The 15,637-nt window shown below is 32.2% G+C and overlaps 1 protein-coding gene across 1 annotated transcript in view; it reads right to left on the bottom strand.

Annotated features, from left to right (window-relative positions):
* Positions 1-15,637, bottom strand: part of LOC117172179 — a 214,053-nt gene that overhangs the window by 14,563 nt on the left and 183,853 nt on the right. Inside the window, exons 6-8 of the mRNA XM_033360011.1 lie at positions 11,055-11,321; positions 4,069-4,587; positions 2,950-3,993 (exon numbers count right to left, since the gene is read on the bottom strand). Of these exons, the coding sequence (XP_033215902.1) occupies positions 2,950-3,993; positions 4,069-4,587; positions 11,055-11,321 (1,830 nt within the window). The remainder of the gene's footprint in view (positions 1-2,949; positions 3,994-4,068; positions 4,588-11,054; positions 11,322-15,637) is intronic.

The following is a 15,637-nucleotide window of genomic DNA, read 5'->3' as shown; positions in this document are numbered from 1 at the left end:
TATTAGCGTTTATACGAAATTAACATATTATATACAGAAAGACTTTTTTCAAAAGTCTAAAATAAAAGGAAATTTATTTTATACGTATAACTTTTGATTAAAGAACGCTTTCTGTATAATAAGTCTATGTCAAAAGAATACGATTAGGTGATTTTAAGCTCAAAAGCGTTACGTAAAACAGACTCGTACGTATTAAGTCAAACAAACAAGACCTACTTTCTGAAAAAAAAATTTGAATTGTACTTCGTATTTTTCTAAATGTTGTAAATGAATTACAAAATAAATAACAAATCCATGAATAAGCAACGTTTTATGCCTACTTTGTTAAAGTATGAAGTGGCTAACGCCAGGCTGGGTCGAGTGTCGACTCCCATGGGCGCGTGTGATCACATATACTTTTGTAGTTATCCACCTCCTTGTAGATGGCTCTACTGTAGGAGCATAAGTGGGGGTAATATTTTCTTAAAATATCTTGGCGCCGCCATTCTAGTGTTCGTTGAGGTTATGATTTCGACAACAAACTTCAAATTTTCATAAGTTCAAAAAAGTTGTGTCTCGCCGTATGAAGTAAAATGAGGACATTGAAAAATAAACAAAGTTAAAGTAAATTGAAATGTTTGTGCTGTGCCAGGATGTCACTGATTTCACTTCTCTATTATAATACGAATAAATAAAATGTTGAAAAAAGGTTACATTTCATGTGTTATGTAATTCTTCATTTATTGGAGAATTATTGCAAATTTGTACAAATTTATGCCGAAAAATGGTACAGGAAACAGTGTTTACACATTTTTCGTCTTAAATTTGTGTAATTTTGAATTAATTCGTTTATTTTCTCCAATTTTAATTCATGAAACACATTCAAATAATATACGCATTGCGTGCACGAACGCATGGATACGCTTTAGTTTACCACCTCCTTGTAGATTACGCTAGTGTCGCTATAAGTGATCAAACACGCCCATGGGAGTCGACCCAGCCTGGCTAACGCGAAATGGCGTCAAAGGAATCATTGGATTATGCCCCAATCTTGAGAAGTTTTTAAACTGCGCTTGCGCCGCGCCGTCAACTCGATTCGTCACTGTTAGCGCGCTGATTTTGAATTATATAAATATTCACCTTCAATATTTATAATGAATAATGATTGAGAAATTCCCAAATAGAATTTTCCTAATCCTAAAATAAGATTTTGGAGTGACAGAGACAAAACATTCGATTTTAATGAAAAAGAGATTATGAATTCTGCGTTCAAAAAAATACATCATTTTTGTTTGTCCCAATGATTAATCTCATCTCTGTCGAGTTTTAAAATTAAATTTGTGTTTATTTCCGACAATTTGACTTAAAATAAAATCACACAGGTTTCCAAAAATTAATTAAGTATAATTATTCACTGCCCTGATAAATGTTATACCTTTTTTTAATAACTTGAAGACGACCTGAATTGCAATTACTAATTAATTATTGTATAAATATTATAAAATATGTAATATTTTATACAAATAATCAAATTATATTTATACTATTGAAACTGATATTTTGTTCTTGAAACTAAAAGTTTTTATTACCTTTTTATTATATGTCGAAACATTTAAAATGCTGAATTAAAGAAAAAATCTTTTTTTTCTGAATTTTAATTTTTTTCATATGTTATTATTTATTTTTTAATTTTTATTTTTTCATCTGTTATTCAAAAATCCTAATTTAGGATCAAGGCATTACTTTGGATGCATTTTTCAATCATGATTGATCATAAATATTGAATCTGAATATTTATATAATTCAAAATCAGCGCGCTAACAGCGACCAATCGGGTGGTCAGCGCGACGCAAGGGCAGTTTAAAAAGTTCCCAAGAATGGGGACACTGGATTATGGAACGAAACGTAATAGCCAAAATCGAATCAGATCGAGAATCTGGTCAGCCAATGACATAACAAGAATGACTGCGAAATTTGGCGCGAAATTTCAATTGAAATGTATATTTACTCCAATCCAAGATTTATAGAACTAAATTATAATTAATTGTAATATTTTTAAATGCAAATTTGTATACTCAAAACAAAATAAAACTATAGAAAGTGAACAGGTGAAATTTTCAAAATGTAAATTGTTCATAAATTACATTTCCAAGATTTAAAATGTTATTACCAACGTAAAGGACTAAATTCTTTGATTTGTTTTGTATTCTCATAATCCAGTTCTTATAAAAAAATAAAAAAAATATTATTCCTCAAACAAGGTAAACAATATTATGATAAACAATTTTTTGAAATTATTTATATGAATTTAATCTTTGTTTTTAGAGTAAGTTTTTTAAATTCGTTTTCGGATTTGGATTTTTTTAATCAAAGGACAAATTTTTAGGCTCCTGTGAGATCCCAGCTGTGAATTTCCACAGTGGGCCGCCTTTGTGGGGGCTCTAGAGTGTCACAAATCAAAAGAGGCCGAGCTGGGCAATTTTCACACTTCTTGGAAACTTTGATCTTATTATATTTGTTGTCTTATCTCATTATGGGATGCAAATAGTGTACCATAGGGACTAAATCTTGAAAAAAGCCTGCTTTAGGAACTTCAACTGAATATAGGGTATAATAGAGGATATTGAAATCGATCTGTGAGGCCCGGGATATCTAGTGAGGGTTACCAGTATTTTTTTTCTGATCCAGTAGTGATGCAACAGTAACTATAGAATAATTACATCAAGAGCGGAAAAAAGACAAAACCATTAGGGAGAAACTGGCGCTCAGAAAAAAATTTTCTCAAGAAAGTATCAAAGCAAAACATTTAACCAAACACTAAAAGATGTTTTATCCTGAATTGAAGGTTCACTTACAGTTTTGGCAAATACCTCTGGTGGAGATTGTAAAATATAGAAAGAAATTCAAGTAAGGATTTTAAAGTACCTCACTATGAAGAATATTGATGACAAATTTAAAAAAATGGATTACCTGTGAAGTCCATCCACAGAGTTGACCATGCATCTAATCTCAGATTTGACTTCGCTTGCCATCTCCTTCGAAAATTCCATGAGATACTCAGCAATATCACTAGCGGAGAATGAGTCATGATGTGGCTGTTGATGCTGCTGATGCCTGGACTGATGTTGAGGAGTAGTTTCGCAAGTATTGGTCTCCGAGAGAACATCATCAACCTTAGAGATAACTTCTCTAATTTCTGATTTGATCTCAGTCGCTAGTTCCTTTGTAACTTCTTTAAGGTAGGCTCGAAGATCGTCCTCCGAACTTTGGCTCATGTTTGAAGGAACGGGTGAAGACCTACCAAGTCTGCTGGCTGTGACTCCAGAATCAAATGATGATGAACAAGATGAAATTGGAACATGCCCAAGGGAAGATGAAGACCTATTTGGAGATACTGCAGCATCCAAATCCAAAGAACCATTCAAGTCAGTTTGGCTGCTGCAACTGCAATGACGAAATCTAGACTGGGAAGTGTTGGTAGCAATACCTAAACTCGCGAGAGTTTGTGGACTTAGAGGAATTGGAACTGGAGATGTGCCTCCAGTTGCACTTCTAGGACAGCTGCTGCTTCCCAAAGAATTGCATCTGGTTCGGCCAAGAAAGGCTTCCCCACCAGGACTTAAATTCTGCTCACTGGCAATTAGTCTAGCAACTGTAGGAGTTGCTCCTAAGATTCCAGCTGCTGCCGTTGTGACAGCTTCCCCAACAGCAAATCTGACACTTGGCATTGGAGATCCTGGACATGTTGCAGGTGATCTTTGACCATTGTGGGCTGAAGTTAACACATCATCATCCTCCATATCGTGGATCCTGATTCTGTATTTTCCACTCCTCACGTCAGGTGGACTTGGCAAAGCTGGAAGACTGCGGTGCCTTGGTGAAATTGGAGAAACTGGTGCATTTCCTGATCTTGGCACATCACTGTTCAGTCTTCTAATTGCGAAAAGACTTGAGTTGTATGAGGTCGTTGGCGAACTGTTCGCTGAGATGTCGAAGAATCCATACCCACCGAGTCTGCAGGAAAAACAAGTTGCTAGATTAAGTTAGCGTAACTTTAACAACAATTTGGAAATTAACTATAATACTCACTTGTAGGCTGCTGGATCAAAAGGTACGTGTTGTTTCACATTCTGTGAATTTCCTAGGAGAAGATCCTGAGCCTCGTTGGGCAAAATGAACCATCGGAGACTTTCAGCTTTGTCATCAAAGGAGACAGTGTGATCAATCTGAAGTGGATACCTCTGAGCCATTTTTCTCGCTTTGTTGAAGATATTTCTGGCAGTCTGTAAGCAGTCACTGTAGCTCTGAGGAAAAACTCCAGGACCTGAAACCCTCCTTTCTGTGGAATTCATTTTACCATCAGTATATCTTATGGCTCCGAGCCATTTCCGTTCTTTGAAAACACTATTTGTATGATGTCTCCATTCTCCAGTGTCTGGGTTAAGAACATATTGTGGCAAAAGCTTCCAACCTTCAGTGGCGACCATTTTCAAAGCCTCAAGGATAAACGCTACCTCGGCTTCGGACATGAAATACGGAAAAGATATTCTGGCAAATCCTGGTCGAAGGGCTTCTGCGTTACAATCTTCTTTTACTTCATCACGTCCACTGCAAGAGTAATTTATATTCAAATTAGGTTTTTATTCCAGAACCAGTTCAGTTTTACGAACTTGCACTTCATGTTCTTTTTATTAACTTAATATGGGTCTGTAGTAAAAGCTGATTTAGTATCGCCTGACCTTTTGAATTTAATTAGAAATTATTGGGCAGTAAATAAAATGAGTTAATGTCATTTACTGGTGCAGGAAGTAATAAAAAATACTCTTTAATGCCTTTCGAAAGGTTACCTAAAAAGTAGATCTTACAAAGAAGTTTATCATAAACCAATATATTTAGGAAGAACTTCAAACTATCTTTCAAATCATCATCTAAATCATAAAAAAGTAAGTATTTTCTCTCTTGTGGACAGCAACAAAACTTTCAGAAACTTGTTTCCAAGAAAAAAATTAGTATTATTTACGAAATACCAAAATTGGAAAAAAATATCCTCATTTGTAGAATGTATTGCAAGGATTGTCGTATGATCTATATTGGGCAAACAAAAGGCCCTCTTAAAACAACAATCTTTGAACACCGAGCAACTCAAAATAATAAAAAAACAAGCACAGGATTGTGTAAAAATTCGCTTATTTTTATCATAAATTTGACATCAATTCTAAAAATATTAAAGTTTTAAGCATAGAAAGAGGCCGCACTTAAATTACGTAATGGATTTCAGGCCCTCTCTAAGACCCCCACCCCTGTAACACAATACCCCCCCCCCCTTTTTCTGTACGTAATTTTTAGGTTCCAGAAATATTTTGCCAACTATTGCTAGTAAAATTTTTTAAATCCTTGATCAGTAATATTTAAATGCAACCATTTTAACCTTTTTAACCTTTTAACCTTCATATAAATTGTAGAACCTTTAAGTCAAAAGACGAATTGAATTTTCAAAAAAAAAAATTAATTTTTCACGAAACTGATGCCTTTTAACCCAAGAAAAATAAAATTACAAATCAAGAAAATTGTTCGACTAAACAGTTTAATTTTCAACCAAAGACATAAGCCTTCAATAAAAAAATAATAAATTTTAAACCATGAAGTTTAACATTTACCTAAACAGTTTAGTTTTTAATTAAAAATTTTTTTTAAAGGAAATGGCTAAACTTTCAATCAAACAGATGAATTTTCAACTAAAAATATAAATCTTAAATAAAAAGATTTCTTAGAAAACTGATGCAAACAAATCTTTTAAATAAAATAATTGAATAATCAAGTACATAATAATAATTTTTAATAGAAAAGTTGCACTTTCATTTAAAAAAAATTAATTTCTAATAAATGAGATATCAATATTAATTTTTATACAAGAAATAATTTTCTACGAAAAAATTGAATTTTCAGTGAAAAAAAAACGAATTTTGAACCAAAGGATGACTTTTAGACAAAATTGTTGAATCTCTAACAAATAGTTGCATTCTTATCAAAAAAAATCTGAAATTTCTCGTAAAACAGATGAATTTATTTTTTTTTTAATTCAAACAATAGTTGATTTTTCATCCAATGAAGATTCCAGTTGACTTTTAAAGATCTAAATATGAATTATGTAACAAAAAATAAGTGTCTACGAAGGAAATTGACGTTTTGATCCGCAAACACGTTTTTTTCAACCAAAAATATGAATTATTAACAAAATAGGTCAATTCTCTACCATATATATCTAGTTAAATTATTATACAAGAAAGATTAAGTTTGTACTAAAACAAATGAATTTTTATATAAAAAACGACAAAATATTCTTTAAAAAGTTGAACTTTCATCCATAAAATATTTTACTTCATTTCTCATTATTAAAATATACACTTTAAACAAAAAGTGGATTTTCTATGAAATAGTTCAATTTTCAAAAAGAGAGTAAATTTTTCAAACAAACAGTTGCATTTTTATCCAAGGAAGATAACACTTCCCTTATAGCAGATGAATTTTTAATTAAATTTTTTTTCAGTTGAGTTTTCATCCAGATAAGATTTCTGTTATTTTTTTAACACCAAATTATTAAATTAAAACAAAAAGTAAATTTTCTACAAAATACTTTTAATTTCAACAGAAGAGCAGATTTTAAAAATGTCTATTCAAGAAAGTTCAAATTTCTTCTAAAACAAATGAATTTAAAAAACATCCTCACAATTAGTTAAATTTGTATCCAAAGAAGATTCCAGTTCATTTTCCAACACCAAAATAAGAATTTTAAACAATAAGTTAATTGTTTGCTAAATAGTTAAATTTTTAGCCAAGAAGTGTGTGACTTTTCAATAAGATTCTTAAATTTTCAACCATTTTGAAAACAAAAAGACCAATTTAAAAAAAAAAGCAGAATTTTTATCAAAAAATATTTCAATTGACTTTTTAACACAAAAATAAGATTTTTTAACAAAAATTCAGTTTTCTAGAAAACAGTTGAATTTTTAACAAAACAATTGCATTTTTACCCAAGAAAGATGCAATATTTTTCGAAAAAAGATAATTTTTCAAAATGAATAAGACAAATTCTCATAAAAAAAGTTTTCATCCAAAAAAGATCTCAGTTAACTTATCAGCAAGAAAATAAGAATTTTAAACAAAGTTCAATATTCTACGAAAACAATTCAAATTTCTACCAAATAAGATGCATTTTTTACAAAACAGTTGAATTTGCAACCGAAAAGGATGTCTTTCTAAGAAAATTGTCAAATTTTCAACCAAATAATGAAATTTATAACCAAAAAGGTGATATTCAATAGGAAGTTTTTGCAAATTTGCAAAAATTACGAACTTGAGTGAAAGACCCCCTCCTCTTCGGTAACAAATAGTAATAAATGGTCTCCCCCCCCCCCCCAAATCGCTGTTACATAATTTAAGTACGATATCAAAGTAATTATCACCGTAGAAATATTTTAGAAAGAATCAATATTGTAAAAAATGAAGGTACCGTTAATTTTAGATCAGACACCATGACATTGTTAAAATTTTCCAGAAATTTAAGCGAAATATGAAACTCTTTATTTCCTAACCTAAATTTTTGGAGTGAGACAATTGTGTGGCCCTGCTGCAATTCTTTCAAAATTTAATGATAATTATAAAAAATGCAATCGTTCAATTTTTTTCAAAAATTATTAATAAAAATGTAACTTAATCACTTAAAACTTATCAAAAACACTAATAAACAAATTTAAGCATCAATTGTTTGGAAAATTCTCTAGAGTCAATCTCATAATCATTGTACAGCTTAATGACAAATTTTGGTTTTAATTTCTTTTAAAAATGTTACTTTTAATGTCTCCTGATAAATTTACTGCAAATGCGATTTTACGAAATATTTTGGATCTAAAATTAATTAGGTATACACTCACTTTTAATATATTTTTTTACTTTTATACAGAATTGTAAAATTATAACCTCCAAAAAGTAGAGAATCTTCGTAACAAATATGTTCAGAAACGTCATTTTACAAAACTATTTGTTATATATGTAAATTTTTTCTTTGTTAGAAATTTCAATTAGGTTAAATAATGATTCTATTATTTTTACTTCCATATTCGTTATAGTCCTGATGCAGCCACGATTTAATGGTGAATTGTATCGAAGTTTCCGCGGAAACTTCCATAAATTATATTCGATTAAGTATCTCTTTATTTAAAAACATTTCCACTGCAATACCATAAGATAAAACCAAAAAAATCTAATTAAAAACATTGAATGTAGAATTAAAATTGGATTAGAGGGAAGATCCTATTGCTTGGTTATCCACATTGGATAATAAGAAAAAACTTTTATTCTCTGAAAAGGAACATAACCTATTATCCTATAAATTTATTGTACAAATGTGTACACAATCGACTTTATCCTTATCGACACTCACAAAGTTACGTGTTTTATTATTCACTTCCGTTTTTAGAGTAATACGACTGACTTCGATAGGAACAATAACCTACTCATATTATGAGCTTCCTGCTTCACGATAGATAGCCTCTATGGATCTACTTATCAGTCAATTTTTTTCGTAGCTCCTAGACCAAACCTATCATTTTGCTTTTTATCTTGAAACATCTTTCCGTATTTAACGACTTTCAAGAAACTGCTTATACAATCTAGTTTACTTTCTGGGCAATAAAAAAACCTCTCGATTTTTTTATGAATATTTTATAATATAAATTATTTATTGTCTAGATTGTTATTGATCACACTCGGAATGATCGATGATTCTTCACGAAAATTAGGAATAAGGGAATGAATTCTATAAAGAAAAGTAATATGCCTACCAGAGCGCACAGTGGGAAAATAGCAGATTATATACCTAGGCAGTAAAGTTGAACTTTATTCGAGGATGCAGAATTTAACGTCTGAGCCGAAAGCGAGAATAGTAAAACGGCAGTCAAGTATAAAACAACTTTAATGCCGTGGTGCATACGATACTTTATCTGAAATAGGCAGAATAAAAGCACTTGTTCTGAAAAAAGGCGCTTGATTGCACCACGTACGTACGCGCTTGAGGCAACGTTAGAATTCCAAAATCCACTTCGTAGTTAAACGCAGTTTTAAAATGAGTTCTTCTCACCCTTTTTTCACTTTCTTTTACTTTTCACCCACTTCTTCCTCCTTGCTGTCACTTTACGTGTAGCTCGCCGCAGTACAATAAAGTGCTGTTTTACTGCCACTAAGCGGGCAGATAAAGTGCGCTTGTTCTGCTTATTACAGATAAAAGCAATTTTTTGCGACAAAAATCAGCCGATCCTCAATTCTTAACGGATCAGAGTTATTGTCTGAGATATTTACTTAGCCCCAATCATTGATATTTTTGCAAAAAGGTATATTATTAGTACAATTATTTTTTTTAACAAAACTGCAACTTGTAAATAAATATCCTGTACTTCGTTAATTGTTATAAACAAATTAATGCATATAACTGTTAACTGTTGCCAATCCGAAATCCGACTGTATTACTTACATAGATTTTTTCAGAAAAATTCATAATTTGTTGATGAATTTTATGATTTTATCAAACAATTCAGTCCTTTTAATTGGGAACTTTATGATAATTTCAGTAACATTTATAAGCAGTTGATTAATTTTATTTTTTTATTAAACAAATTTAATTTAAAAATGAATTATTTGGGCATTTGCCGACGCAAAAACTCGATGAAATCGTTGAACTCGTTTAACAAAAACATAAAATCAATCAACTAATTATGAATGTTACTGAAATTATCGTAAAGTTCCCAATTAAAAGTACTGACATTGAAAACACGAGTTCTTCCGTCGACAAATTCCCAAATAAGGCATTTGTTTATTAAATTTGTTAAGAATATCATAAAATGTATGAACTAATTATGAATGCTGCTGAAATTAACATGAAGTTCTCAATTAAAACGGCTGACATCGAAAAAAAAACGAATTTTTCGTCAACAGATCCCGGAATAATGTATTTTTTAAATTCAATTTGTTTAAAAAAATGCATAAAATTGATCAAATAGTGATGGATGTTTGCTAAAATTATCATAAAGTTCCAAATTAAAAGAACTGGCATTGAAAAAATAGAATTTTTTCGTCGATAAGTGCTCGAATAATGCATTTGTTTATTAATTTTGTTTGATAAAATCCTAAAGTTCATCAACAAATTATGCATTTCCTAAAATTATCATGAGCTTCCTAACTAAAAAAAAATACATAGAAAACAAACGAATTTTTCTGACGAGAAATGTCTGAATAATTATTTGTTTATTAAATTTGTTTATAATATTAACAAGAATAGTCTTAAGAGAATTTTTTTCATGAAAATATTATTTCCATTCATATTTCTTGCAATATAACTTAAAAAACGTTAAATTATTGAAAATTATAGAAAAAGCATTTTCAAAACATAATTTGTTAACAAAATATTTTTTGTTTATTGTATTGTGATGTAATACCTTTATATAATGTAAATCTATAATACGCCAGCGATAACAAGAATTTTCCTATTATTCACGAGCACCAGGAACGGAAATCGACGAAATGATCATTTTTTTCGTCATATTTATTAATTTATAAAAAATTTAAAAACTAAATTAAAAATCAGGCTCGATAAATTTCTTTGAAATTTTATCAGCTTTAAAAAAAAACATTCGAATCGGTCCGCAGGTTCAGCCAAAATCGTATTTTAAACCAAAAAATGTACTTTTTCCCCACTGTGCATCGGGTTGCCGCACATTAAATTTTAATTTTTAATTATTTGACAAATGAATAAATACAAATACATGATTATAAATATGCAAAAAGATAAAAAATAATCTGGGGGTTTTATCTGCAATTGAATGTGACACTGGATAAGAATATTCCCTAGCGGACCAGTGAACGGAACGGTCACTATGTGGTCACTTTGCGGTCACTAGATACGCTAGGGCGCTCATTTTACAAAGTACGCTAGATAAATTTCTTAAATACAGAAAAATTTTTTTTTAAAGGAGCGAAAGAGTATAATAGTGGAAAGTGTGTAAACTTGGAAAAGGTATTCTTACCTTTCTTGAAGTACAATTTCATATTCCTTGGCCAAATTCTCGTCAATTCCCATGAGGTCGTGGGCATATCGACCCGCGCAGGCACAGCCCCCACGTGCTTGTACTCCAAATACGTCGTTCAGTACGGCGCAGACGAAATTGTGGTGAAGAAACGTGCCACGTGGATGCCTAACCATGAATGAAAATATCGGCAACCTCTTCACGTTCTGTGACGTACTTCCTAGTAAAATCAGCTCCGGGATTGTCCTCACGTGTGCCAAAACTTGTCTAAAAATTTTAAATTAAGGGAAGCTTAAAATATTATAATATGCACCAAGGAGGAAAAGTGGGACTTTTTCAACGAGTGTCATTTTTTCAGTACGAGTGTAGGCGAGCGAACACAAGCCGAAAGCGAGAGCGGAAACTCTTACTACTTTATAAACTTAAGACACTTTAATGTTTATCTAAACTATTATTATCTATCGTTTGGTCCATTTCGACCGGCCCATTTGATTTTTTCATTCCGCTTAAATAGTACAATTATAATAATTTTGAACGTAAGTGAGAAGAGGGTTTTAGAGCCCTAACTAAAATAGAATTAATTATATTACATTGTTCAAAGAAAATAAAATTTTAAATGGATCAGACAGACTCCCTGACGTATTTTCAAACATTTTCCAAAAATTTAGCATAATGTACGCATTTTTTTATTATGAAGGCACCGAATATAATAATAATTTGTCACGTGATAGACTATCATATGCTCTTAAATGCGAAAGTAACTAATAGAAACCGATGATAAAATCAAACTGTTTTGGTTTCAAAGTTAATTATTTTTGGCTAAAAATTTATCTTTTTGGTTGAACATTCCAGATTGAACCCTATGATTCCAGAGTCGCGATTAGTTAAAACTTTGAATATTATTAAAAAGTTATAATACAATAAATTATGCATTTTCTTTTTAAAAAATCACTTTTGTTCTAACATAATTTGTAGATGACCACTTATCCCATTTATATTTGCATTTTAATAGTATTATTGCTCAATTCTCAAGGTAAAGGAAAATTGCTCTACTATTAAGAGGCTTAATTATTCAAAATTAAATATTCATAAGAGACAAAGAAATACTAAGGTAGGAAGCTGTAAAAAAATTCGAAAAGCTTTTTCAGTGGAAAAACTTCTGATGTATGTTTCCCTAGATTTTGCATCATTGCACGCAAAAAAAAGCGAAAGTAGTCGCAGATTAAACACGTTCTTATAATAATTATACAAGAACGGAAATAAACGACCTCTATTACAGAGATGAGATGTCTTTCAGATAAGCCAACAGAGGTATTGCAAGGTTGTGCAAAAGTGTGTGGCAAAGCATCAGGTGCATGAATACAAGATTTAGAATAAAATTCACTTTTCCTTGAAGCTATCGCGTTGAAGCTGGATCTTTGAACCTGTCACGTTGAAGCGTTCGCTTTGAAGCTGTCTCGTTTAAGTTTTCGCCTCGAAGCTTTTGCCTTGAAGCTGTCGCGTTGAAGGTTTCGCCTTAAAAATGTTGCGTCGAAGCTGTCACGTTGGATCTGTCGGGTTAAAGAAATGTCGCGCTTAAGTTTTCAATTTTGAGACGTCGCATTTAAGCTTTTTCCTAGAAGCTGTCGCGTTGTAGCTGTCGCGTTGAAGCTGTCACGTTGAAGCTGGTGCGTTAAAGAGACGTTGCTTTGAAGCGGTCGCGTTGAAACTGTCAGGTTAAAGCTGCCACGTTGAAAGTTTCGTCTGTAAGCTGTCGCTTTGTAGCAGTCGCGTTGAAGCTGGCGCCTTAAAAAGATGTCGCGTTGAAGCTATCGCATTGAAGCTAAATGGTTAAAGCTATCGTGTGGAAGGTTTCGTCTTTAAGATGTCGTCTTTAATCTGTCGCGTTGTAGCTGTCGTGTTGAAGCTGGTGCGTTAAAGAGACGTTGCTTTGAAACGTTCGCGTTGAAACTGTCAGGTTAAAGCTGCCGCGTTGAAAGTTTCGTCTGTAAGCTGTCGCTTTGTAGCAGTCGCGTTGAAGCTGGCGCCTTAAAAAGATGTCGCGTTGAAGCTATCGCATTGAAGCTAAATGGTTAAAGCTATCGTGTTGAAGGTTTCGTCTTTAAGATGTCGTCTTTAATCTGTCGCGTTGTAGCTGTCGTGTTGAAGCTGGTGCGTTAAAGAGACGTTGCTTTGAAGCGGTCGCGTTGAAACTGTCAGGTTAAAGCTGCCGCGTTGAAAGTTTCGTCTGTAAGCTGTCGCTTTGTAGCAGTCGCGTTGAAGCTGGCGCCTTAAAAAGATGTCGCGTTGAAGCTATCGCATTGAAGCTAAATGGTTAAAGCTATCGTGTTGAAGGTTTCGTCTTTAAGATGCCGTCTTTAATCTGTCGCTTTGTAGCTGTCGTGTTGAAGCTGTCACGTTGAAGCTGGTGCGTTAAAGGGACGTTGCTTTGAAACTTTCGTGTTGAAACTGCCAGGTTAAAGCTGCCGCGTTGAAAGTTTCGTCTGTAAGCTGTCGCTTTGTAGCTGTCGCATTGAAGCTGACACGTTAAAGAGATGTCGCGTTGAAGCTATCGCGTTGAAGCTGAATGGTTAAAGCTATCGTGTTGAAGGTTGCGTCTTTAAGCAGTCGTCTTTAATCTGTCGCGTTGTAGCTGTCGTGTTGAAGCTGTCACGTAGAAGCTGGTGAGTTAAAGAGACCTTTTTGAAGCGTTCGCGTTGAAACTGTGAGGTTAAAGCTGCCGCGTTGAAAGTTTCGCCCTGCTGTCGCTTTGTCACTGTCGCTTTGTCACTGTCGCTTTGTCACTGTCGCGTTCAAGCTGTCACGTTGAAGCTGTGTCATTGAAAAGATGTCGCATTGAAGCTGAAGGGTTAAAGCTGTCGTGTTGAAGGTTTTTTCTTTAAGCTGTCGCGTTGTAGCTGTCACATTGAAGCTGTCGCATTGAAGCTGTCACGTTGAAGCCTTCGGTTTAAAGCTGCCTCATTCAAGTTTTCAGTCAAGCTGTCGCATTGAAACTATGCTTTAAAACTGTCGCATTGAAGCTTTCGCGTTGAAGCTGATGCGTTAAAGCTGTCGCATTGAAGAGGTCGCTCTTTTTAATAATTTAATAATTTTTATTTAAAACTAAGCTCGAAAAACTTTTCCTGACATTTCCAGATTTTTGCCGGAATATAAGAATTCCCTAATTATTTTAGGTTATCCAGATCACTATAGACACACTGATTTAAAAAATATAATGAGAAGATTCAACATTTTTGTAGAAATTTTTCAAAAACAAAAAATCAGACTCCTATAAATATCGGACACAGAAGTCTTCTGCGATGAGTAAAACGTATTTTTCTCGCGACCCTACTCAGCTGTAATTTACCATCGTTAACGTCAAGGCGTTATCGTTAAATCTCAGGGTCAGTAGAATTTTATAGCACACGTATTTGCGATTTCTTGTCCACAAGTTTTCACTTCATCAAGTTCTCTTGCCTCTAATCGGACGCATTTGAGGTTCAATCTCTTTCGAAATCTATGTTTATAAAAGTGACAAAGTCAAAACCTCTCCTTGCCCAATTAGCGCAGTGGAGAGGAAAGCCACGTGGAATTTAGAGAGGAAACTCTGAAGTCCTTAAAACGATAATAAAATATTTTTTTAATTTTATGGTCACAAAGAATATGACCTTATATTCAGAGTAGCCGCGATACTTTATTTTTAAAATTAACTGAAATTTTCCTGGCTAACTTTTAATTTTCCCTGAATATTAATATTGTAAGAACAAAATACTAATTGTGTAAAAGTGGTAATGTAGAATCTTTTAAAAATGTTAAATTTATTATTTTTAAGGGAGCGAGAGCCGGCTTTCTTTAAAAATCTGAGAGTTCATGAATGTGAATTTTAAAGAAATAAGGATAAACTTATAAGGCTTTAAAACGATTTAAAATAAATTCAAAAGAATTGCAAAGAATTGAAATTTGTTTCAAGAATTTCAAGAATCCATTTTTTCCAGTAAAACTGGAGGTAATTTAGAACAATTTAAGGAAAATAAGAAGAACTTAAGTGAATTGAAAACAATTCGAAATTATGAAAAATTCATTGAATTGATTAAATTAATTTGAAACAGATTTAGAATAATTAAAAAATTCAAAAAAAATTTGATCGCATGCCTAATAATTCAAGATGAAATTGCAAGACTTCACGTTAAATCAAGCAAGACATTTAAAAAACCATTAACTTGCATAGAATGGAGTGAATTTGAATGAATTTCAGTTAAAATATCCTGAGAACGTTTATAATCCCGTAAAATCATCAAAATTCTCAAAAACTTTATAAAATTCTTTGGAATCTTTTCAAATCTAAATTCTATACCTCCCACAAAATTCCTTGAATTTTATTAAGCAATAAAAAATTCTCTGAAACTTTTTAAAATACCCTCAAACCTATAAAATTCTTTGAAATACCTTTAAGTTATTTAAATATATTGAAAATTCTTTGGAATTTTTTTAAATGTTCTAAATTATTTTAAATCACTTGAAATTTTTTGATGACCTTGAAAATTCATTTTTTTAAATATTCTAAAATCTTTAAAATCCTTTGGAATCTTTCCAAATTATTGAAA

This window comes from Belonocnema kinseyi, chromosome 4 (genome assembly GCF_010883055.1).
Source record: "Belonocnema kinseyi isolate 2016_QV_RU_SX_M_011 chromosome 4, B_treatae_v1, whole genome shotgun sequence".
Taxonomy (NCBI): Eukaryota; Metazoa; Arthropoda; class Insecta; order Hymenoptera; family Cynipidae; genus Belonocnema; species Belonocnema kinseyi.
This window is presented reverse-complemented; position numbering and strand designations above follow the sequence as displayed.